This window comes from Zeus faber, assembly GCF_960531495.2.
Source record: "Zeus faber genome assembly, chromosome: 13".
In the NCBI taxonomy this organism is placed as follows: domain Eukaryota; kingdom Metazoa; phylum Chordata; class Actinopteri; order Zeiformes; family Zeidae; genus Zeus; species Zeus faber.
Window position 1 is genome coordinate 4396989 of NC_137198.1, and position 26786 is coordinate 4423774.

At 43.8% G+C, this 26786-nt stretch overlaps 1 protein-coding gene across 2 annotated transcripts in view; it reads left to right on the forward strand.

The window, feature by feature from the left end:
• vps39 (VPS39 subunit of HOPS complex) overlaps nucleotides 1–26786 on the forward strand; it is a 32913-nt gene that overhangs the window by 3279 nt on the left and 2848 nt on the right. The window contains exons 7-22 of one of the 2 annotated variants that reach the window (XM_080012197.1): nucleotides 45–137; nucleotides 577–760; nucleotides 3822–3942; nucleotides 4519–4639; nucleotides 5765–5894; nucleotides 6160–6302; nucleotides 8499–8639; nucleotides 9638–9779; nucleotides 14036–14122; nucleotides 15189–15262; nucleotides 15772–15988; nucleotides 20300–20428; nucleotides 21177–21279; nucleotides 21871–21916; nucleotides 22027–22176; nucleotides 25562–25696. In XM_080012197.1, coding sequence (XP_079868323.1) covers nucleotides 45–137; nucleotides 577–760; nucleotides 3822–3942; nucleotides 4519–4639; nucleotides 5765–5894; nucleotides 6160–6302; nucleotides 8499–8639; nucleotides 9638–9779; nucleotides 14036–14122; nucleotides 15189–15262; nucleotides 15772–15988; nucleotides 20300–20428; nucleotides 21177–21279; nucleotides 21871–21916; nucleotides 22027–22176; nucleotides 25562–25696 — 2016 coding nt within the window. The remainder of the gene's footprint in view (nucleotides 1–44; nucleotides 138–576; nucleotides 761–3821; nucleotides 3943–4518; nucleotides 4640–5764; nucleotides 5895–6159; nucleotides 6303–8498; nucleotides 8640–9637; nucleotides 9780–14035; nucleotides 14123–15188; nucleotides 15263–15771; nucleotides 15989–20299; nucleotides 20429–21176; nucleotides 21280–21870; nucleotides 21917–22026; nucleotides 22177–25561; nucleotides 25697–26786) is intronic. The other variant, XM_080012198.1, reaches the window with a different exon arrangement.

Below are 26786 nucleotides of genomic sequence, written 5' to 3' on the forward strand. Positions count from 1 at the left end.
GAGGCTCTGAATGTGTCTCCCATGTGTCTGAACGTGTCTGTCAGGGTGACTTTGGCGCTCCAGATATTCCCAAGTCCATGGCCTGGTGCGAGAACTCCATATGTGTCGGGTTCAAGAGAGACTATTACCTCATCCGGGTGAGATTTAACGTTCACCTTGCTTTACGTTCAGCCAACACTATTTATAAATGACTTTCATGAATTAAAGTGATATGATCTAATCCACCGGTGGTCCCCAAATGTTTTCCCTTGGATAGCTCTATTCTTCTCGTCCCCCTCCAACCACACACACAAAGTTTCCTTTGCAAAGAATTTTATTTGAAAAAAACACGTCAATGTGCTCTCCTCTGAGGGGCTCAGACCACAGGTTGGGAACCACAAAAAAAAGTGTTTATCAGTCGTATCATTTGTTTTTATATCATTGCTTTTATTCTCTATTTTTAATTGAAATTGGTATTTGATTCTTATCATGCTATTTAATTATATACAAATTTCTATTTGTGACTCTGAAATTGCTCTAACGTGGCTCCCTCCTCTGGTCTCCGCCCGCCCTGAACTGCTTCCACCTGACCTCCAGATGGACGGGCGTGGCTCCATCAAGGAGCTGTTCCCCACTGGGAAGCAGCTGGAGCCGCTGGTCGCCCCGCTGGCCGACGGGAAGGTGGCGTTGGGACAGGACGACCTGACGGTGGTGCTGAACGAGGAGGGCGTGTGCACCCAGAAGTGTGCGCTCAACTGGACGGACATCCCCATCGCCATGGGTAGGAACCCTTCCCCCTACACACTGTTGTTTTTCAGTGACTTGGTGAAGGCTTCGAGATGGTTCTGAATTTGTTTAAACAAAGCCATGAACAAATCAATCACTGAATATGATAAAAACATACTCCTCGAGATCAGCGATCATAGTGATTAAAAAAATAAATAAAATTAATAAATAAACATTACTCAGGATCTCAGATATTCCTTGTGTGTAAATATCTTACAAAAGCTCCAATAGCCCCATTCCCAAAATATCATCACATTGTCGATATGGAGGTATTTGACAAAAGATATTGTGATACTATATTTTATCCTCATCCCCCAGGCCTAGTTACTTAGTGGTTTTTTTCTTCCTCTGTGTTAAACCGTTTTTTTATTTTTTGAGTTTATTTCCTTGTGAGCTGAGTCACATTGAGTCTGAGTCTGTTTGATGTCGACTGCAGAGCAACCGAGACCAGACAAACCTTTTCTTTTAATCTGGTGACTAAGACTCTGCCCCCCATGTCATGTCTTTACCTGAAGAATAATATATATTATATTACGATGGAAATAATAGTATACATAACTCCCTCCCTCCCTTCCCTTCTATTTTGTACCCCCGCTTTGTATTATCTTTTTGAGTCTTATTTTATTTTTATTTTATTTTATTTATATTATTCTATTCACTAACTGCATTATGTTTAAGGAATCAGTTAGTCATTAAGAGTAAGACACAATACATGTGCCTGAATGGGAGGGAGGGCGCCGAAAAGCTGAGAATGCAAGGAGTGAAGGTGGAGAAGGCGGATGAGTTCAAGTACTTGGGGTCGACCATCCGACGCAGCGGAGAGTGCGGGAGAGAGATGGAGAAGAGAGTACAGGCAGGGTGGAGCAGGTGGAGAAGAGTGTCCGGAGTGATCTGTGACAGAAGGGTTCCAGGAAGAGTGAAGGGGAAGGTGTACAGGACGGTAGTGAGAGCAGCCATGATGTACGGTTTAGAGGCGGTGGCACCGACTAAAAGGCAGGTGGCTGAACTGGAGGCGGCAGAGTTGAGGATGTTGAGGTTTGGACAGGATTAAGAATGAGGACATTAGAGGGACGGCTCAGGTTGGACAGTTTGTGAGAGAGGCCAGAAAGTGAGAGAGGCCAGATTGAGATGGTTTGGACACGTGTGCAGGAGAGGATGAGAGCTACGTCGGGAGCAGGGGGCTGAGGATGGAGCTGCCGGAAAAGAGGAAGCCAAAGAGAAGCTTTATGACGTGGTGAGGGAGGACATGCAGGCGGTTGGTGTAAGGGAGGAGGATGCGCAGAACAGAAGGTGTTGGAGGCAGATGATCCGCTGTGGCCACCCCTAACGGGAGCAGCCCAAAGTAGAAGATTATGTTCGGTTCAGTAACTATTGTGCATAATCTCCAGGTGCGTTGTGAAGGAATTTCACTGCATAAATGTATGAAAGTATGTATATGTATGTGACGAATAAGCCTCTTGAATTGAAAGTCACTGAGACACCGAGAGAAACAAGGCCGACACGGCAGCAGCACCAGGACACGGAAATGTAATCGACAAACAAAAAAAATTGCCACTATACAAACAAGAAAGCAATTATATCAGCAATAATAACTTCTGTATTTCTTTCTTTACCTATTGGAATTCAGAGAGAATATCACAAGGGGGGAATGAAAACTTTGAGCTGCAGTTTTAGCGGTTCTTTTATGTGTGTGTGTGTGTGTGTGTGTGGGGGGGGGGATTTCCTTGTTTTTGATTTTGTTGACACTGCAGCTTTGGGGGTGTTCGGGTTCAAACCCTCCTTCGCTCGCACCCCCCCACATCTCGGGGCTCTCGCTTCTTCTGGATTCACTCTGTTCCACGGACGGGTTCTCCTCCCGTTCCCCTACACACCCCTGGGGCTGGATGATTTCCTGCTCAAATAGCCTGAAGGTCCCTGTTCTGCAGCGAGCGAGGCGTGGCACGCTCCCCCTACAATGCCTCTGCTGTTCACGGACCTGAAACACTGAAAGCACCATTCATAGCTCACTCGTTTTGTAATTTCATTCAAATTTTGGAAATCAACAGCTGCAGTCAGAATCAAGCATTACACACACACACACAAGAAGTTTGATTTGAAATCTGGTTGTCTGTGATTCTCAAATCACGTACTAAAGATAATGTAAAAAGAAGTTAAAATTTAAAACATTAACATACACTAGGTTGGAGCTCGGATTGACGGTAATAAATTGTATTGGAAAGCAAGCGGCATATTCAAATGTCTTCTATTCAAAAAGAGTCCTCAAAACAACTTTTATTAAATCTGCCGTTCAATATATTTCAAATATAGTGAATATTAGTCTCAGATTGACCTCTTAGTGTTGAAACCAGTGGTTCTCCGCCTTTTTTGGCCTTGTGGAGCCGGCACCATTCATTTTTCGCATTTCATTTAAGGCCTAGAAACAACAGATTGAGGTTACATAATAATAGTTTTTTTTCTGTGCTATATAACCGACTTTACTGATCAAAGTGTAGATATTCCACATTGCATATTATGAAAGACAAGACTTTATTAAGGGAGGTTCCTAAATCCCGAGAAATCAATTCTGGCATTACAGCAGCGAAAGGGTGAAGTCGAGAAAGTGCACATTAAAATGAGATAAGAAATAACACATTTCTATCAACACAAAGTTAACATGAACTGTAAACAAACTAGTTCATGTGAATTTGAGGATTGCATCGGCTACTTTGAGTTTATCATAGAGCATGAGGAAGCTCCAGTTATATTATATTCAGTATTATATTAGTTACCAATTATTAGATATTTCAAAACTATTTAACACTTTTTTTTCCTTCAAAAATATCAAAAACATATCAATACATCAGTCTTGTACGTCTTGATGTGCATATATTCATGTGCGCATCAAGTTACCCCACATGGGATGACGACCCCCGGGGTTGCGAATGTCTGATTTAAACAATTACCACCCTCACTTGTTAAAATAGTATGTAAAGTATGTTTTTTGATTAAAACGTGTAACTATCATTTATGATACTACATCTCGGATTAACTGTGACTTTGCTGTTCTTGTTTTCCAGAGCACCAGCCTCCCTACATCATAGCCGTTCTGCCTCGGTACGTGGAGATCCGGACCTTCGAGCCCCGGCTGCTGGTCCAGAGCGTGGAGCTCCAGAGGCCTCGCTTCATCACCTCGGCGGGGTAAGGCTGGGAGGCCCAGCGCCCGATTACAACCAGAAAGGATCTGACGCACACGCATGGATGACATTTCTTTAAAGGGAAGCGCCCGTGAACAAGGCACTTGCAGTGGTCTTCAACCCTCAGCAGGCGGTTTGGGTGGGGGGGGGTACTGTACTGAGTTGCTCCTGAATTGGGATATGGAATGAATTGTGAGGTTATGTTTCGGTGGATGTTCATAAAAACTGAATTTGGTTAGATTAATGTCAAAATAAAGTGAAAATGTGTATGATCTCTATGCTTTTCCTTTATCTCTGTATTTCTGATAAAGGAAAAGCCTAGAGATTTTGAGCGCTGTACAGTAACCCATTGTGGGGATAAGTTGGAGGATTCAAGTCTCTCGTTGAAGGGTAATGAAATACCACCCATCCTCCCCCAATATCAAACTACAGTCACATGGAAACTGTTTACAAGACTTCCTCTTTCATCCTGAACGATGATACCCTAGTTTCTGTTTCCCAACATCAAACTACTTGATTTCCAAACCTTTGTTTGCAAATTTGTCTGTTGTCCTTCTTCCTCCCCGTCCTTCTGGCCCAGGCCCAATATCGTGTATGTTGCCAGCAACCACTTTGTTTGGCGCCTGGTGCCAGTGTCCATCGCCAGCCAGATCCGGCAGCTTCTCCAGGACAAGCAGTTTGAGCTGGCTCTTCAGCTGGCGGTGAGCAGGAAAACCAGGAGCCGTTAGAGTTTACCTGGAGCCAGATCAGCTCCAAAAAGCAGCTAACCACAACAAAGTTTGTTTCACAGCGTTGAGCATAATAATAACACAATATCACTATATGATCAGTCCTGCCTTCAAAAAGCAAAGAACCAGCCTGTGGGGCGTAAAGGACCGTACCACTGTCAAATTGAGTTTCCTCAGTTTTACCACTAAACACACATTCTCAATTATCTAGTTATCTACATTCTAGTGACCCTTTTCCTGATCATAGCTCACATTTCTAGATTCTTAATATTGTTTCTGTTTTCAGGTTTTCGGAAAATTAAAACCATTTGGTGAGAAACCTTAAAATTATTTCCTGGTCCCATTGATCACAACGGTAATGCTTATTTTTGTCAAAGGTACTGAATTTAGATATATTCTGTATTTGTGACAGCGCTGCCACATTTTCAACTGGACTTGACAAATACGGAACACAGCTAAATTTAGTCCCTTTGACAAAAATGTGTTACCGTCGTGATAGCTGAGACAAATATGTGTCACCGTAGTTTTCAGCAGGACCAGGAGATATTTTTAGGGAAGAGCTCTCACCATATTGTTCAAATTTGGTAAAACTCGAACAATGTGAGCTATCATCAGGGAAAATGGTCAGGGGTAATGTAAAATGTGTGTTGACGAGAAATGGTCCATAAGACTTTTTTAGTCGGCTGACATGCTAATTTGCTGTATTTATTTAGAGTTTATTTGTAACAGGTTTTGCATTAATTAGATATCTTTTTGGTATTAAAGAGGTTTGGGAGCCTGGAGTAATTCTTGGCGGGTGCGATCTGGCTGCAGGCCACCAATTAAAAGCTCCATCTGTAGAGCCTTGTTATTGAATTCCTCATAATTCAGGTTGGGGCTTAATAGAAAACAGTTTCTCTATGAGGAACAGAAAAGCGCTCAGTGGCTTTGGAATAATATGTCTTGATGCTGCGTAGTCTAGACTTCCAGAGGAGCTTCCTAGAAAATGGATGAAGACAAACGGCCGTTGATTTGGCCATTACCGTTCCAGAGTGGTTAAGAGGTTAATTGAAGTGTTGATGTTCTGGCCTGATGAGGTGTGTCCCCTCTTCCCGCCAGAAGATGAAGGATGATTCCGATGGGGAGAAGAAGCAGCAGATCCACCACATCCAGAACCTCTTCGCCTTCAACCTCTTCTGTCAGAAGAGATTTGACGATTCCATGCAGGTGTTTGCCAAACTCGGCACAGGTGCGGCTTCCTGTTTTCACCTTGTACTGGTTGACCAAATTAAAGAAAGAACGATGGAACCACACCTGGGTCCAACAGTACCTCTGACAGCCAGTTTGCATTCATCTTGTTTCATCTGATCGTCTTTTGTTTGTTTTGTTTTGTTAATCCTACTTGCAAAATTTACCATCAGACAACAAAGCTTGAAGTGAAATTGAATTGCGTGTGAGTGAGTAATTAATAAATGAGCAGTGCTCACTGTATGAATCTCATTCCCGCTCCCCAGATCCCACCCACGTCATCGGGCTGTACCCCGACTTGCTGCCCTCAGACTACCGCAAGCAGCTGCACTACCCCAACCCGCTGCCCACACTGTCGGGGGCCGAGCTGGAGAAGGCCCACCTCGCTCTCATCGATTACCTCACACAGGTTTGTGTGTGTTGATATCAATTGATCAATCAGTTGCCTCTGTTTTGACTCTCTTTAGAAGATTATCATTCTCAGTATTATTTCATTCTCCACAAGTAAAAGAAAGGACAAGAATGCCAAAATAAACTAGAATAATGATTAAAAGACTTGCACTCCCAACAAGCCCACTCACCCACTGAGCAAAATCCGAAATGAGATCCGGACAATTACATCTCGACTTGATAATGTCGTCCATCAAAACGTGAGCGAATTATTTTGAATTCAATAACAAATCATGTAACTTTCTTGCCAATCAATTAAAACGGGATTTGACAGAGTTAATTGGACGTATCTCTTTTGACCCTCAACAAATTTGGCTTTGGAGAGTCACTCATTCAATGGATCACAATCCTGTACAACTCTCCATCTGCTTCTGTCATCACCAAGGGTTACACTTCACAGCGTTTCACTTGACAACGCGGCACACGACAAAGATGTCCGCTCTCCCCTTTACTATTCACCATCTTTATTGAGCCCCTCGCGGCAGCCATCTGTCAAAACCGTAATGTCGTTGGCGTACAAACAGGAAACTCTTGAAAATCAGTTTGTATGCAGACAATATTTTGTTATACTTACGGAACCCAGTATTATCCCTACCGGAAGTGTTCAGTCTTATATCTAAATTCTCAGCTATCTCAGACTATTCAGTAAACTGGACTAAAACCACGGTCTTACCACTCAGTGGGGAGGACTGGAATGCTATAACCCAAAACCTTCCCTTAACCATCACAACGGCTAACATTAGATACCATGGTATTGATATCTCCACCAATTTGTCAGATTTGTTTACCCTTAACTTTACTCCATTGCTCAAATCCATTGACGAAGACCTACCCATCTCACTAATTGGTAGGATAGCAGGAGTGAAAATGAATATACTACAAAAATAAATGATATATTTTTTCAATGACCCCAGTCCAACCAACAGTACATTGGTTTAATACTCTAGACTCAATAATCAATAAATTCTATTGGAAATACAAGAAACCCAGAAATAAACTAGCAACACGACAGAAAAACTGACTACGGAGGCCTAGAAGCCCCAAACTTCAGATACTACTGTTTAGCGAACCATCTCCAATCTATAATTAAATGGTAACAACCAGCGCAACAACTGGGCCATGGATGGCAAGACATTAAACAAACAGAATGTCAGGAGTTATCATTATCTGATCTCCAATTTCTTACCCACTCAATAAGGAAACATAATTGCTTTAAAAACCCATTCATTGCAACGACTCTGTCAGCCTGGTGGAGATTCCTCAAACTCAGTGGTCACACTATCTCCAAACAAATTCACCCCAATCTGGCACAACCCGGATTTTCTGGTTAAAAATAGACCAATAATCTTCAGGTCTGGGAAAAGACAAGGAATTACTCACCTGGAACACATTTTTGAAAACAATTTTCTTATATCCTCCCCAACCTTAACCCAAAAGTATAATATCGGTGGCCACAGCTTCCTTCAATTCCTTCAACTACAGCTGTCTTTAAAAGTTAAAATCAGATTGACGAACAACATCCTACAACCACCTCTGATAACTGAACGTCTTACTCATGTAGGTAATTAAAAAAAATCCCTTTTCCAGAATATACAAACTTTTATTGAAAACAGATTACTTTAACTTTGTCTACCATGGAATGGGAAAGAGACCCTGCTGTTTCCAACGATATCAACCTGTGGAAGCTTACAACAGCTTTTTTTTCTGTGACCCGCAATTCCAAAGTGCAGCTCATCCAATATAAGATTCTGAACAGAGCTCATATCAACCAACACGGGGGGAGCCGGGGAGCCGTCTGCCGGGCGGTTCTGCGGTGTCCCGCACTGAGCACACTCGGGCAAGGTAGACGGGCGCTGGTCGGCTGCGGTGGGGCGAGCCTCGCTCTTGCGCGGGGCGTGGATGGGAATGGGGGTGCCGCCGGCTCGCCTGCGGGGCGGGCGCTTGCATTGGAATGTTTTGAGAAAATGTGCTGCAAATTAAAAGTTTTGGTTGCAATAAACAACCCCCCCGCTGCGTGCGTGTGTGTGTGTGTGTGTGTGTGTGTGTGTGTGTGTGTGTGTGTGTTCTTTAAACATCCATACACAGCTTGACTGTTCCTCTTTATTTTAACCCCTCCCCCGCCCTAGGGATTGACAGTCTTATCTTATCTCATCAGAAACGTAGCCACCTGGTGAAGCAGCTGAACGACTCTGACCCCTCCACCACCTCCCCCCTCATGGAGGGAACTCCCACCATCAAGAGCCGCAAGAAGCTGCTGCAGATCATCGACACCACGCTGCTGAAATGCTACCTGCATGTAAGGCCTGGGCCACAACTTGCCACTCAATATCATTATTATTTCTGTTTAACTTAAAATGGAAGTGTTTTAAAACGTTTATTGTCATGATCATGAGTTTTCAAAAAGGAACCCACCCGTGAACTATGACCCATACTGTTTGTCATCCTGGTACTCTTTGCACACTGTTTGATGCGTACTGTGGTTTCGGACTTACTAAACAGTAATTTGGCGTAGGTAGTATGCTCAGATGCCATTTCGGCTGCGGCGTGTCTTTAATTGCAGTCGGTCTTATTGTTTTCTAAAACACAACCACTTGGCCTAATAATAATAAACAGGCGTCCTGCTTTTCAGTAGAAGTGACCTCACTGTGAGAAAGAGAACCAGATGAGCTTGACTGAAGCTTTTAATGTTCATCAGTTCAAATTCCTGCAGCTGCGGCTGACACACACCGCACCCTGCCTGACTCTGCAACGCAGTGACAATGGAACTCGAGGAAGCAAATGTGGGAATCCACATTGTCAAGCTGTAATTAATTTGTCAGTATGAAGAAATAATGGAATATTGCATTTCCTCTGTTAATTGGATAATGATCTGTTTATTTAAAGGCGCCAATATTTTCTAACATCGCTTACTGAGACTACAGTATGTTGCAGGTTTTGCTTTCAGCTTTATTCCAAAGGGACAAACACATTGATCAATGAGCAAAGTTTGTATAGCCCTGAATCACAGTGCGGTGTGGGGGTGGTGTGGTTTCAGCAACCACACCTGTCTTGGGTCTCTGTAACTGGGCCCAGTATCAGTGTGGCTGTATGCCTGTTGCCCGCTAGAGGAGAGGAGCTTGTGTCATGACATGCTGTCCACCTGCTCCAGGCTTGTTCCACCTCGCCCACTCGCAACAATAAACAGGCGTATTTTTCATCTCCATTGCCTGTCTCTCTGTGCCGGAGGGCCCTTAAAATCATCAGCACCTTATTGAGCTTTGTTCTTCCTTTCCTCAAACTGTTACTGTCCTTCAGACCAACGTGGCTCTGGTGTCTCCTCTCCTGCGTCTGGAGAACAACCACTGCCACATTGAGGAGAGCGAGTACGTCCTGAAGAAAGCGCACAAGTACAGCGAGCTCATCATCCTCTACGAGAAAAAGGGTCTGCACCAGAAAGGTGAGGGCCCGGTCGCCTTGGCAACGGGATGCATTTCAAACATTGTCCACCTCAGGAAATCGTACGAGATCTGGTGGCGGCAATCGCATTTCAGTCTGGCAAAAACTTTTCCGGTAATTGCGAGCTCTCCGCTGTTACCTGTATACATGCTGGGAAAATGTTGTGGTTTTCTTTCTTTATTTTTTACTATTTACACCATTTACCATTTTACAACTTATTAGTTGTAAAATGGTTAAAATTTGGCAACCATTTTGTCAGGCTTGGCAACCAACAGCCCAGGCATGGCTGCCAACTTGGCAACCACTTCTAAAAGCCAGTGCCCGGTCCTGTGAGCTCATCTTTACCCGTCAGTTTGGGTAAACTGTCACGGGCGTCTGCAGATAACCAAAACAAAAGCAAACGCAATTAGACATCTGTGGACAATTTGTCTTTCAAATGGGCTGTTAAATTTCAGGGTTGCGCAATCAAGAGATGGATCACTTGTGCTGGTCGGGTGCCATGCGTTGGTCCCATCTGTCCGTTTAGATAGAGGAGAGGCGGCGGCCAAGTTGCTCTGTTTAGAGAGGATCCAAACTGTTATGGGGGCTCCGCATCCTCAGCGTCGCTCCGCAGGGTTTTTATCTCCGGGGAGGTTTATCCACGAGGACCGTTTCCTCCGTGCGGTCAGCTCGGATCAGCCTTATTTGGGTTGTGCTGCTTTTTGGGTTTAGCTGCGGCGACGGGTGTTTTTAATCACAGCGCTGCGATTTGCTGCTGCGATGTCGCCACACTGAATTTTAATCCTCCGTTTCTCTCTCTCTCTCTCTCGCTCTCTCTCTCTCTCTCTCTAAGCTAGACCCAACTATATGGAAACTAAAAAAAAAATTTGGTGGGGGAGCAAAACTTGCAATTCACAGAAGCAGGAAAACTGTGATGTAAATCAAGAGATTGCCCTGTTGTTTGCTGCTCTGGTGAGAGCCAGAGTGTGGGTTGATTTTCGGTTTTACAAACTAATGAGTGAGGTGCAGGATTTCAAACAACAGTTGTGCTTAGGCTTGGGCTGATATTCGCCACGAAATGCAATATTTTCAGTGTCTATATATCGCCTCTCACCCATCTGTCCGTCTGCGGGGCCACAGGGAGCGACGGACAGAGCTCATTCACTTCACGCACAAAGAGGACATGTACAGTATGTGGACATATGTGCGTAACAGCGGATGATCCGGTGATTAAGTTGAAGGTCCAGGCAGGGCTGGGCCGGTTATTTCATAATGGGCTGGTCGACGGTCATCAGCGGTCACTGACACACACACACACACACACACACACACACACACACACACACACACACACACACACACACACACACACACACACACACACACACACACACACACACACACGAAAACCATCATAATCGCCAATCGCCCATGAATACACGTAAATAGTTTCATGTATGCTCAAACAGCACCCAATCCCTTTAAAACAAAGCTGACAATATAAATTCAGCCCTGCGAGCTGGACCCCTAAAAAATAGCTGCAGGCAGCAATACTAAGAGTCCATTTACATTTACATTACATTACATTTAGTCATTTAGCAGACGCTTTTATCCAAAGCGACTTACAATTATTCAAACACCGACGGACGCAGCCATCAGGAGCAATTAGGGGTTAAGTGTCTTGCTCAAGGACACTACAGCATGCTAGCAGGAGGAGCCTGGGATCCAACCAGCAACCTTTAGATCACTAGACCACCAGCTCTACCGCCTGAGCTACCATCCCCATTTAGTCGTGTTTGGTACAGATTCCCAAAATTGTAGTTACAAACAAAGACTTTTTAGCGCATGTGAATCACAAACTAATGATCCAACAACTGCTTAACCTCAACTAAAACCAAAGGTACATATCATTTAGGAGGGAGACGACAAAAGGACTAACATTTAACCAATATTTATTAAATAATAACCGATGTACTAACAAAATAGAAAATTCGGTTTTGGCATCAGTTTAGCAGTGGTGGGTGCAGGGTCGCGTCCGCACTGTGACTGAAAATGGCCCTGGACTTTTTCACCCAGACCAGCCCCCCCACAACCAGTCTGGAAAATCCACCACCCCCGCCCCATCGACGCACATACACTTATAAGCCCAATGGATGGATACTCCAGGCTACTCTCACACGAAAACAGAGATATTTTAAGTTCAGTTCAAGTTCAAGAGAATATAAGAGCAAAGGTTTGTTGCCAGCTGGCCACCGCTGTGAGGATACCATGGTAGTTTCAGGCAGTCAGTGTTTCATTGATGTCTAAGTTTGAACAGGCTGTATCATCTATTTCAACACAGGAAATAAGTCTGATAATATGTCAGCGTCCCTTACACCACTCTGCCAAACCACTAATGTTGGTGCATATTCCTGGGATAAGGAGGATCCTAAACTGTGCTATCTCATTTCATGAATGTATAGTTACGTGGCTGGATTATTTGGAAAAGAGCATTGGTAAGTAAAGTAAATAATGATATTTGGCAGCTGATTCTCCATTTTCTTTTTCCCACCACCATTTACACTTTTAATCGTATAAGACTAAAGTCTTAAGTTAAGTAGTAAGTAAGTTAAGTATATATTGATAGATTCGGGTGCCCAAATCTGAGAATTTGCTGCTTTTCAGTTTTGTTAAATCATCATTAATTATATATTTAGGGTTTTCTGTAGATTATAAAAAAACAAGCAGGTTTTAAAAGTCGCCTTGGACAGTTTTCTGACATTTTATTGAAAACAAATAAAAGATGACTTACTTACTTATCAAACATCCCTGGAGACATCTTCCAGGTCAAACGGTTCATAAACACACACACACACACACACACACACACACACACACACACACACATACACACACACACGGCTAGTTTGTAATCTCTAACCACTACGGAGCGATGGAGTCTACACTTCACTGGATGAAGATGTCCCAAACCATCTAATTCATCCTCGGTTTTTGGACGTTGAGGTGTCGGTGAAGCATGGCATTTTGGTCAAATTTTATCGGGTTTTTCACAAATTTCCGCTCCGTATGTGTGCCGATAACAACACCTCAGCGGTGTGTGTACCTTTAGCCATCACCCCGTTCCAGACATTTTTAACCCAAAGACTCAGAGTATAATAAAAATCCTAACTATAACATATGTACGGGATAGACCCCAAATTATATGTATAATATTATAATAATAATAATAATAATAATAATAATGCATCCAAACAGGTTTTTAGCACCGCTGGAAATGTAGTCACACATGTGAACATGCTCATCTTCTTTGCACAGAACCTCAACAAAGCTGAAAATCAAACAGGCCAGACATTTTAATTTATTGTTTGTTTGTTCATTTGTTTAACGTGACAAGCAGAATAAACAGGAGCTGTCCCAGAGAAGTGCATTTTGGCCTTATCCCTTCAGACAGTGCTGATCTATTTGATTTTGTTTGATTTAATACTACAATACTTCCATGTTAAATTGTTTCACATTTGATATCTGAGAATGTTAAGGAAGGCAATGTTGTTGTTTTTGTTTTTTTTTAACTTAATTCAACCGTCGCAAGTCGGAAAGACGTCCGACACACCCCCTCCAAGACCAGATGATAATACCCAGCGATTTTATTGTTGAGTGACGATCGCTCAGCAGCAAAAGTTTCATGACTGGCCCAGCCCTAGCTCCAGGTTATTACTTGCATCGCTAAATTTATATTGTAATTATTATTTTTTTCTAATAGTTGTTATACAGAGCTGCCAAGTCTCACACTTTGGCCGTTAAACTCATGCATATCAACCAGTTCACACGCCACACCTCGTATTTCTCATGCTGAGAATCCCCAAAGTAGTGTGAAATTAATTTTTTTTCTTTAATTCTACTCATATGTTTCCTCATTCGCGCTTGCTTGGTGCCCGCCACTGCTCGCATGGTGAATGGGAGATCCTTTCCACATAAAGCGATCTTTAACCACACACTGGCAAAAAGGTTCAAAACAAATAGAGTTTTTATTAATTTATTTCTTTATTATTTCATTGAAAATAACCAAAAAAATGTTGTGCGTATTGGGAACACTTTCCCCCTTTTCTCCACCCAATATCATTTTAGAGGGAAATAGGACCTTTTGCTTTTACTGTGTTTGGTTGATTCCTTGTTGTGGTGGTTGGGTTGGTTTTTTTCATTGTGTGGTTTGTAATTTTATTTTATTTTTTCTTCCTTCCTTTTTCTCTCACTGCTCTCTCTCTCGCTGACCTTGTCCAGCTCTCCAGGTTCTGTTGGACCAGTCCACCAAGGCCAACTCCCCCCTGAAGGGCCACGAGCGCACCGTGCAGTACCTCCAAAGGCTGGGTGAGGGCTGAATTATCAGACTTTTTTACTTTTACAGCACTGTTTCCATAACATCCTGTGATCTAACCTCCTTCCTGCCAATAGGTGGCAGTGTTTGCCCTCATACGTGTATTTTATTTTCCTACCCAAAATTCGGTTATAAATTAGGAGCAAAACATTATTGACTGACTGATAAATTTGGTCCTTTTATTATTGAGATGCAGAGCTATTTGTACCATGCCACAATACATTTGTACATCCAGGAAACATTGTTGTAAATTAAAAAACGTAATCTGCCAAAATGTGAATTCAGTATCAATACACATATCCTGCTCCATATCCATTGTGTTAATAAACATTAATCAACATTTTGTGCACATCAGATAAAGATCCTCTCGTCCTATGATTCCATGAAAAAGGCGTCGGGGAATTTCAGTATTAAGGTGGTGAAACCTTTTTAATTGAAACCTTTACAGGTGCTTGAATTTCATTTCATTTTATCTGTAAAAACCCTGTATCGTGGGATGCTGTCTAACAGTTATCCACATTAGGGTTGCACAATCGGGTTGAGGGGATAGGCAGATTTTTCACTCGTATTGTAAGATAAGATAACGCTGGGCCATTATTCCCGAAAGCACTAGAATGACTTGTTTGGAAGTCCACCCCCCCAAATTTCAGCCTCTGCAATTTGGAAATCGCAGCGGATAATATTTCCATTTCGATTTGGCTTTGAATGAATTGAAAGCTCGGCCCCGGTGGAAGCAGCAGCTGCACCCAGACGGAGCGACGGTGCGTCCTTATCTCCCTCACCGCGGAGGAAGCACTGGAGTGACCATATGAGGGCAAAAATAGTTTGGGGGCTTTTAGATTGATGGAGGCCTCCGACTCTTATCAGTGGACTGAATCCAGAGCGTTAGAGGAGGAGAGTGGAGATGTTCACACCTCAGTGACTCTCCAGGGCACATATTTTCACTCTACGCCCAGGAGAGGACTCTTGGTACAACTTGGTTTTAATATATTGCCGGAATCGTTTGACACACGTGTTGATTAAAGCTTCTGTTATTATTTGATCTATTGCTTCCTGCAGGAATGGAGAATTTGGGGATCATCTTCGAGTTCTCACCTTGGGTGTTGAAGATCTGTCCGGAGGACGGCCTGAAGGTGAGGCGTTTGCATAAAAATGAGGAAGGCAAGTTAAGGTTTTTTTGTTTTGTTTTGTTTTGGGTTTTTTTTAAACCAGACCTGCGTCAAGTGCTCGTGTCGTTAAAGCCAATGACATTTGCACTTAGTTAGAAGCTGCTTCAGACTGAAATTAAACATGATTGGTTTAAAACACTGCAAATTCTTATTTGCTCAAGGCGATTTTGTGGCAGTAAGTGTATCCCAGAACCCAATTATCTGGTTGTAAAACGTAACCACAGAACAGCCAGTTAAACTGAAACTGGTTTGCTGCGGCGAGGCTGTGTTTCTTTAATATTAAAACGCTTTATTTAAACAATGCCCTTCCCTTAGTTGGTATGAACCAATTATAAGAAGAATAACAGGATCATTATTAGTTCATTAGATTGGATCTGTGCAAAATCCATGAGAATTAAGCCTGGCTGGGCCTTCTGAATGCGGGCCATAGCCTTTTTCTCCATGTGCGTGTTTTAAAAATTCTCCCTTCCCAGATCTTCACCGAGGACCTGACGGAGGTGGAGACGCTGCCGAGGGACAAGGTGCTGAACTTTCTGAAGGAAGGCTTCAAGGAGCTGGCCATCCCCTATCTAGAGCACATCGTGTACGTGTGGGAGGAGACGGAGCCCGAGTTCCACAACGTGCTGATCCAGCTGTACCTGGAGCGGGTGCAGGGCCTGATGAAGCACTACCTCAGCTTGCTGCCTGACGGTAAGAAAAAACACTGAATACAGGCTCTGTTGGTCAGATAGCAATATAATAATAATGTTAATGATTATTATTATTATTATTATTATTATCATTATCATATCGCTATTGCTATTATATTGCTATTGTTTATAAATGTATTTGTATAGTATATAGCCAAAACAGCTGTGACCCGTGGAGGCATGGACTCCACCAGACTCAGAAGGTGTCCTGTGGTATCTGGCACCAAGACGTTAGCAGCAGATCCTTTAAGACCTGGAGGTTGTGAGGTGGGGCCCCCATGGATCAGGCTTGTTGTTCCAGCACATCCCTTAGATGCTTGACCAGACCCTTACCTCAGCCATCCACATGATGGAGAAGACAACGTGATTCATCAGACACTCACGTGTCCATTGTAGGTGCTTTGGGTGGTGGACAGGGGTCAGCATGGACACTGTGAGCGCTCCCATACGAAGAAAGCTGTGATGCACTGTGATCTACACCTATCATAGGAACATTCACTTTTTCAACACTTTGTGCTACTGTCATTTTTCTGTGGGATCGAACCAGACGGGCTAGACTTCACTCCCCACAGGCATCAATGAGCCTTGGGCCCCATGACCCTGTCACCGGTCGTCCTTCCTTGGACCACTTTTGGTAGGTAGTTACAACTGCATAGTGGGAACAAGACCTGTGGTTTTGGAGATGCTCTGACCCAGTTGTCTAGCATCGTGTGTGTGTGTGTGTGTGTGTGTGTGTGTGTGTGTGTGTGTGTGTGCGCGCAGACGATCAGCCACATCATTAAAACCACCTGCTTAATATTATGGAGGTCCCCCCGTGCCGCCAAAACAGCTCTGACCTCTGTGTGTAATTTACCTGGGGAAGAGATGGTACCAGGATGTACTATGGGAAGAAAGACAAGTTGGCAGAGGCAGTGTGATGCTCTGGGCAATGTTCTGCTGGGAAACCTTTGGTCCTGGCATTCATGTGGATGTAACTTTGACTCGTAGCACCTTCCTAAACATTGTTGCAGAGCAAGTTCACCCCTTCACCAACGGTATTCCCTGATGGCAGCGGCCTCTTTCAGCAGGATAATGCACCCTGCCACACTGCAAAAAATGTTCAGGAATGGTTTTAGGAACATGACAAAGAGTTCAATGTGTTGACTTGGCCTCCGCCTCCGGCATCCGATGGAGAATCTGTGGGATGTGCTGGAACAACAGGCCTGATCCATGGGGGCCCCACCTCCCAGCTTCCAGGACTTACAGGATCTGCTGCCAACCTCTATATATTCCCGGGTATGCGAGTCTGTAAGTCTGAAATGTATTTAATGAATGTAACTAAAATGAAAGCCTTATTTGCTTAAATTAATCAAATATTTAGATTTTAGGAGTGTTAAATTGTTCGCTCTTAATAACAAAAAAATTATATTTGCATACTGTAGGTGTATTTATTCAGAAAAGAGAAATTGAGGAAGTTTCCCGTCCCTGGGCGGGATAAAAAGGTCAAACCAAGCACAAACTTAGAATTTGTTTTAACTACTGCGAAAGTATGAATCTGTACAAGATTTTGCTGAAGCAGCATAAAATATATATTATATAATATAAAAGTCTTAAATAGAATTAGCTGATTCCCTCTGTATTCTCTCACATTCCAACTCATTTACACCTGATAATGCAGCAGGGTTTTTTTTAACTGATGGCTCCTGGTCCAAAACTGGGTCATGGGGGTCCACTTCAAGTGGATTGCGGGTGTATACATCCATATCAACAAACAAAGCAATGAAAAGTTATTCAGTGGTTGGTCCTGATGTTCGCATTTGGCCTCTTTGCATTTCATTATATAAATCACTGTTTTGGAAGCTCAGGAAATTTTTTGCTGTTGTTGTGAGAGCTTTTCATTTAATTGAGGTTTTAGCCCTTATTGCAATTTTTGTCTTGTGCTTGCAACAGTGCCCGAAACCTTTGTGGAATAAATTAGAATGGTTCAAATATTTAATTATGTTTTGGTCGTAACTTAATGACTGTGTATATATCTGGATCCAGAGGAGAGACCGGTTGAACACCACTAGTCTTTTTGCTTAAAAACGAGTGGATTGAAAATCACCCAAAGAACACAGCTGCAGTTAGACGGAGCAGATTCCCTGACACCGAGGGGCTGATCCGCTCCTCTCTGGCCTTGAGTTTGACGCACGCAATTTAAAAGCTAAAATGTCTCCCGACACACTGTGATGTTAAAAGATGCTCTGTTCTGTTCCTGAAAGGAGAATACAAACGCCCGCTGCGCAGCGCCAAGGTCGGCTCAGCCCCGGAGCCGCTTTCTGGGGATTCCCCCAAATGCCACCGGCTCCATAAGAAGAAACACTCCCTCTATCCCCGAAAATCAACCTAATGCTGTTTGAATTATTTATGTCCCCCCCCCCCCCGTTGTTCATGGAGATTACTTCTCTGCACATGGATCGGCTTTGCGTCGTCGTGGAGGAGGTTCGAGCCTTTCTCTTTCTCTCGGAGCAGCCTGGGTCATGAGGCCGATATGTCTCTGGTTTCACGTCCACCCAGAGACAGAGCGGTGAAATGGACCGTTACGTACACTGACAATGATCCAAAACAATCGGGTAGTTTACAAGCACACATTAATCACAATACGGTGAATAAACACAATAAGATGATATTCTGATTAGGGTGTTTACATGTCTCTGCTCTACTTTGATTTGACCAGCCCAGTTCACACGGTTCATTCATGAGCGGAAATATACAATGGTAGTTAAGTTATAATACATTTTAGTCGCGTTAGGTACTTATTGGGGTTTTTCCACAGTGTTTCTGCAGTGTTTTCACGTGACCGTTTTGTGCCGCGTCGGGCAATGATGACGTGGTGACGACTCTGTGACCAATTGCAGTTTTCCCGAGTTCTCATGAAATGCAGCATTACTTCCTACCAACGCTAGTTACAATTTTCCGAGTTCCCTTGGAGCGCAGCATTGGCCCCTGCAGTCTGTGGTCTTGACCTGGTGCACATCCTGCGCGAAGCAACCAATACACACCAATGAAGTCTACACCGCGCACCTCCCCCCCTATGCGAAAGCCCCCCTCCCCCAAAGCCACACCCTGCACATAATTGACAAATCGGATGATGATGTCAGCGTTTGGCTTCTTCTATGTCGGCAACGGTCTTTCACTTATTCCTGCTCCAGATATAGATCGATGTGGATCAAAATTGGATGACAAAATGTCTGGAATGCCCTAATTCCATCAACATTTAATGGCTGTGGGTTCTGTGGGTGGTTGCCTAGGAGAAAATAATAAGAAGAATAATATTATTAATAATAATAATAATAATAATAAAAAAGAATCATAATAATTATTTAAATATATCATAAAAAATCATTAATTGGATGATAATAATAAAAATCGTAACAAAGTCAATGAATTCATATAGCCCCTTTAGAGGGACCCAAGGTCGCTTTACACACGCAGTCACATAGTGAGGCTAACACGGCGACATACACGCCAGCGCCTCTCATGATCCGGAGCATCCACCCCAACACACGTCTAACATACATGTCTTTGGATTGTGGGAGGAAACCAGAGCAACCAGCGGAAACCCAAACACGGGGAGAACAAGCGCACTCCACACAGAGAGGGTTTGAACCCAGAAGCTTCTTGCTGTGAGGCAACAATGCTGACCACTGAGGCAGTGGCCACCCCCGTGGTGACATTCCTTCCTGTTCTTTCCCCCATTTCTGTTTCTGCCCATCCAACAATTTTATAAAATGTTTGTTTCATCGTCACTCCAGAGGTTTGGCTTCCTGCTACCGTTGGCCATTTGCCAACAATCTCTTGACATTTTGGTCTGGAATAAACACACCATAAGCAAAGCAAAAAAGTTATATACATGCTACAAATGTGTATATGATCCAATAAAAGATAATCTTGTTCTGTTAATGCGAATTTGCTCTTTAGGCTTTATTCAAGTCAGAAATTTACAAAGTTTCAACGAGTTGCAATATTGACAATATCACATTGTTGGTAATAAAATAAGAATGTCGTTCTGCATGTAAGCACACTGAAGTCAGTGAAGAGAACTAACAAAGATCTGACTGTGAGGCTACTATGTTTGAATGGATATTGATAAAAGTCTGTTATATCACAAATGACATAACTATCACAAATGATATAAGTGACTTTTTCTGCTCTAATGCTTGTGGTCAATTCATTTCCAATCGATGAATAAATGAAATCTTTATAATTTGGCAGCTGCAAGTACCAAGTTCTCTACTCCAGACTTGTAGGTGTGTTTATCTCGGGGGGTAAAGCCTTGTACCGGTGTCTATAGGGGTCCAGGCGGTGGCTGCAGGCAGCGAGGAGGGCAGCCTGGGGGAGTTCAGGACCAAGCTGCTGTCCTTCCTGGAGATCTCCAGCAGCTACGAGCCGGCCAGGCTCATCAGCGACTTCCCCTTCGACGGTGAGCGCAGAGCCTCAGAATCTGTCCGAGCCTGTTTTTAGGTCCCCAAATTCTGTGAAAACACCAATTAGAGCGTGTTGTATGCTTTGTATGCATTGTATTTCGAGCAGATTGAGGCTCATGAATGAATCTTACTGTACTTTCAAAACTGACAATTGTTAACTTGTTATTCCTTCACGTGAATTTGATCGCGGGCTACTTGTATTATATCACAGAGCATGGTGGGAGCTCCACATGGATTAGATAGAAATGATATGTCTCGACAACTATTTAACCTATTTATTTAAATTAAAAATACATCAGTCTGAGAAATGTCCTGCGACCTGGTGTGGATATCAAGTGGTCCTCCAAGGTTGAGGATGTCTGGTGCAGGAAATGTGGTGAACGTTGCAGTTCCTGTGCATGAACAACATTTGGTGGAGGTGGAACATTTATCTTGTGATTGTCAAAAGCTTATAACACAGAAACAAAAAAACTGAAAACATCCTGTTTGTCACATAAACAAAGGCTGCATTTATTTAATGGATGAATGCTGTGGGTAAAAAAAAAAAACATATGTATTTTTTTTTTTTTTACCCACATATATAAGTTATTATTCATTTGTTTTGCCCCAGACACTTTTGATTGCCTTGCGTCTTGTGTTTTACTTTTCAGCGTATTTTCCCTTCACCCTCCTCCGCCCACCTGGTTTATTCAGTTGTATCCTCGTTCTCCAGTCTTGTCGTTGACCTGGCCTCCTTCACTGCAGGTCTCCTGGAGGAGCGTGCGCTGCTGCTCGGTCGCATGGGAAAGCACGAGCAGGCGCTCTTCATCTACGTGCACATCCTGAAGGACACGCACATGGCTGAGGAGTAAGCGTCCGGCTGCAGCCAGCCTCAACCACAGTGTCAACACGACACAACAAGATTGATTCCTACTGTCACCCACCACGCTTTTGGGCTCGCTCAGATGTAGAGAGATGAACTCCATTTAATGTGGAAAGCTTGAGTGAAGCGAGTCATAAGAATTGCTGTGATTTTAATTTAAACCAACAACAGCTGTACGATGGTGCAGGAGGTTTCGTGATATGAGGTCATAACAGCCAGACGCCGCAGTTGGAAATGGTCTCGTAATGAAAGCGCTGCAATATAAATTTGGCACACAAAAAAAGCAAAACAACCGATTCTTGTAGAACTGGACAAGCACTCCACTCTAAACGGATCCATGACCCCCCTTTGGATCAGCACACACTACTTCGGAACAGCATTGATGAGAGCGTATTTAAAGAATAGGGATTTCTTCCCAAGGTTATTGGAGCTGGAAATTCCTTCTTAACTGTAATATCGAGGTGGTTGCAACAATAAGTGCTTTCGGCAAAGTGTTTCTTTTTAAATGAGCTGTAACCAATCAATCACATTCTGTTTGGTCCTACCAGACAATCTTACTGTGTTCTCTCTCTGCAGGTACTGTCACGGGCATTATGACAAACTAACTGAAGGGAACAAAGATGTATGTGTTTTTAAATGTCACCATCTTGTTTTCTGGAAAAGTGCTTCATTTTACCTCGACCTGTGTACCGACATCAGCACTTTGTAACCCCTGGAACCCCCCCCCCCCAGGTGTACCTGTCTCTGCTGCGGATGTACCTGTCCCCCCCGGACGTCCACTGCTTGGGACCCATCAAGATGGAGCTGTCCGAGCCCCAGGCCAACCTGCAGGCCGCCCTGCAGGTCCTGGAGCTGCACCACAGCAAGCTCAACACCACCAAGGTAAGCTAACAGTAACACCACACACACACCAACGCCATGCACACGCTGCATCCTAAATCGGTTACTACGTGCTACATTTCCACACTAGCGTGCCTTAGTATGCGAGTTAAAAGAACTAAAGCCTTTGCTTTGTGTTTCAGATGCTCAAAACATTAAATCCCGTCGGTTGGCACTTGGCGGCTGATAATGACATTTAATTGGCTCCCCTAGAGCATTCTGATTTTTATATTTTTATGTTTATTTTCTAAGAGTTGCACCACTTTAGTTGGTGTGGGATATTGAACTTGGTCAGACAAAATAACCAACTTGGAAGCTGCATGGCGGAGGGATGCATAAGTAAAAAGTATTGGTGTACTGTAAATATTGTTCAATCAATTGCAATACTTGTTAATTTATATTCTTTTTTTGTTGTATAACTAACTATAACGTGTGTTGTTGGCGTTGAATCTTTTCTTGTGAAGAACCAACAGTCTGTTCTTGAAACGGGTGATGGGTCACATCTATTGTTGTACAACCAACAGGTTCTAGAAAAAAAGTTTTAACAACCTGCTTTGAAGGTGCTAAAAAGTGGTTGGATTTTACCTAATTTTTCCTGAAAATATCTAAAATATGCACAACAGCTTCCCTCCCAGGTTCACTGAAGCTGAAATGTCTTTGAAATAAGCTCCCAAGGAAAAGCCTCTGTTTCTTGGGGTTCCCATTCCAGCGTCTCAGCAGACTCCCTTCGTGTGGACTAGAAACATTCCCAGCGGCTGTTTTTCTTTCCTCTCTGTCTTATCTCAGCGAGGGCGAGGCCCCCGCCACGCCGCTGTGTGTTTTGTAGCCGCAAAGGTTTCTGGGTCATCTCTGATCCTTCCTCCGGCCCGATGCTCCGTAAACGAGCGTGTCGCCTCGGCCCGTCTATGGAGGACGTGAACTCGTGTGAAAGGCGGTGGTGATCTGTGTCTGACCGCAGACGTTTCAAATTAGGAGTCTCTCTGGGGGAGAGAACCTGTTGGGAAGACTGGAGCGCTGCATCCCCACCCCCACCCCCAGCGCTACTTTATGGCCTATAACGGCTCTGGGCTCCCGGCTCCTCTGGCTCGGCTCCCAGAGAACATGAAGAGAGAAGCTGAAAGACTCTGTCTGGCAGCGCCGCCACCAGCTGTGATGCCCTGCCACGCTACAAACACCACATTTGCTCCACTGTTACTGCTCCTTGACCGACAGGATATTGCCAACATGATTTCATGTTGGGTTTTTTTGTGTCAACACAGGCAATGCCAGTTTATTTGTAGAGCATGTTTTGTACACAAGGGCAATTCAAAGTGCTTTACATAAGGAATGAAAGACATTGTACACAGATCAGCCACTACATTAAAACCACTGACAGGTGAAGTGAATAACATGGATCATCTGGTTCCAATGGCAGCTGTCAAGGGAGATATATATATTATTATATTAAGGATATATGAGGCAGCGTAAGGATCTGAGCCACTTTGACAAGGAGCACATTGTGATGCTGGACGACTGGGTCAGAGCATCTCCACAACCACAGGTCTTGTGAGCTGTTCCCGCTATGCAGTGGTTAGTACCTACCAAAAGAGTTCCAAGGAAGGACAACTGGTGAACGGGCAACAGGGTCATGGGGCCTCAAGGCTCATTGATGCACGTGGGGAGCCAAGTCTAGCCCGTCTGGTTCGATCGCACAGAAGAACTACTGTAGCACAAAGTGGTGAAAAAGTGAATGTTACTATGATAGAAAGGTGTCAGAACACAGCCGCAGACCATTCAGAGTGCCCATGCTGACCCCTGTCCACCACCGAAAGCGCCAACAGTGGTCACAACTTGGAGCATGGAGCAATGGAAGAAGGTGGTCCAGTCTGATGAATCACGTTTTCTTCTACATCTTCTGGATGGGCGGGGTTGGGGTCCGATCCGATGGCGCATCTGTGGGATGTGCTGGGACAACAAGCCCGATCCATGGAGGCCCCGCCTCACAACCTCCAGGACTTAAAGGATCTGCTGCACAATATTGGTGGTTATTAGTGGTGGTTTTAATGTTGTGGCTGATGGGTGTATACAAGCAAAAAAGAATAAAAATATAGAAATAAAATGCTAAAAACAGAGCTGCAATACAGTTTTAATAGTTTTTCTACAAATTTCAAGAACCAACCTATATGCGGTGCTGGCTGAATGGACCGTAGTTGTGAGTAGAGAAATGCACTTTAAGGTTTGTTCTTTCTTAATGATGGTAAAAGGAATCTACTGTAAAATGACGTTTGCCCTCTGCATAAACTACTTATTGATTGAACCCTTTTGCAGAAGTTCACCAATGTTAAGTATCTATAATGGGTCATTATTATAGCTGCCTTGTTCCCCTGAACACCCTCCAGGCTCTTTTCACTCATCCTGTTTCCAATTTCCACCAAGTCCCACCGCTGTGACCAAAAACCTCCCAAAGGAAATGCACCGAGTGAAAAAACGGAGGATGGTCGGACCTTCTGGAAATCTTGACTGATTAGGACCCTGAACCGTGTGGCTCTTCCATCTTGGGAACCGAACAAAACCAACCGGGTGGGAACAGCGCCGGTGGTTCCATCCACACAAGTTTCCGTCTTAACAAATAGACAGAAACGACGGAGCTGAAGTGTGGAAAAATTCCCTGTGCACCAGTGATTCCCAACCTGGGGTGTCTGGACCCCAACAGGGGTCACCAGAGATCACAAGGGGGGTCATGGGGCCTTGGAAAATGTGAGACAGATGTTTCCTGATTTTCAAATATACTTAAGAAGATCCATGGGTGTTAGTTCAAATTCCATTAAGAACCAAATCCATATACAGTACGTTGCCCTATGCCCTCAAAAACCTTGCTCTCTCTACTATGGAAATAGAACCAATTCAGACCAAAGCACCTGCTAATGAACACATGAGGGAAAGGTATAGTGTCCTTTTAAATAGAGGGGTCTCAGATTGAACCCGGTTTGATTCGGGGGGGTCTCTGAGGGTCGTGAGCTCCTGCTCTACATGAGGAACACGACCCGCCCTTCAAGTTTAAAATAAAACAAAACCTTTCCCTTCTTCAGCAGCAGCTCCCTCTCAGGCAGAGCAGGAATGGGGCGGGGTCATCTTTTAGCTTGCAAAGGGTTTTAAAAAAATGTGCACTCGGTCAAGCAGGGAGGCCCCACAATCTCCGAAGGAGCTGAGATAGAGGCTGAATGTTCTCAACATGCTTTGGAGAAGGACAGAGTATCAACAAACCGTGTAACCGTAGGAGACCATAGTTGTTGAAAAGTACAAATCTGCTCCTTCACATTGAGCTGTTTTGTTTTTTTAATCACAGTTTTCGTTAATCCTCCTCCTTAATTAAAAAGGCCACGCTTTCTTTGTTGTTCCCTCCGCCCAGGCAATCAACCTTCTGCCGGCAAACACCCAGATCCGTAAGATCCGCGTCTTCCTGGAGAGCGTCCTGGAGGAGCGGGCCCAGAGGAAGCGCTTCGACCAGGTGCTGAAGAGCCTCCTGCAGGCCGAGTTCCTCAGGGTGAGTCTCGCCAAGCACTGCCAACCAACTCAACCAATGTCTAAAGTGACTGATAGTAGTTATTATTATTATTAGCTCAGGGACGGTAGCTCAGGAGGTAGAGCTGGTCGTCTAGTAATCTAAAAGTTGCTAGTTGGATCCCAGGCTCCTCCTGCTAGCATGCTGTAGTGTCCTTGAGCAAGACACTTAACCCCTAATTGCTCCTGATGGCTGCGTCCGTCGGTGTTTGAATAATTGTAAGTCGCTTTGGATAAAAGCGTCTGCTAAATGTAATGTAATGTAATTATTATTATTATTATTTATTATTAGAGGTCCACCCTGCAGGGATTATTTTTATTTTTATTATTATTCTCTTTCAGGCTAAGTGTCTGAAACATGACATTAGCTAAACCCACGGACATGGTTTAGGTCTTGTCAGAACCAGGAGGTCTCAGATATCTCGTGGTACAAGTTTGATCCGTATCGATCTACATTTGGAGCAGGAATTAGCGGAAAAACCGAAGGAAATCTACCTGAAGTAGCAGAGTGTTCGCATCGCTGTTATGCCAACGTTCTAAAACTTCGATGCTGCGTTTACAGTAAACTCTGAAAACTATCAAACTCATGCTACGTTGCACAAAACCCTGAAAACTATAATCGGTCACAGAAGGCGTCTTCGCACTGCAGGAAGTTCTAAGACCCTTTAGAGGAACTGACTTGAACTTGATGAGATTTATTTTCGACACGGAGTCCGTTTTCCCCTACCTACAAAGACACGACACGAACAGCCAATCGTACAGCAGGAATGCCGGTTCTTCTTCTTCTTCTTCGTCTTCGTCTTCGTCTTCTTCTTCTTCTTCTTCTTCTTCGAGACTTTTCACAGTTTATAATGGGCGACAATGCTCAAGATTGCCACACACTTTCACACGTGTTCATATTGTAAAGAAAATCCATTGATGGTGCTTCTAGGTAAACACGGGTCTGAAAGGTGCCTGCCAACAAAGGTTAAATGGAATAACAAAAGTTTTTTGTGTGAGCACTACGTTCTTTGGAACAACATTTCACTTTTTTCTGTTGTTACCTTTACAGTGTTGCAACGAAATAGGAAATG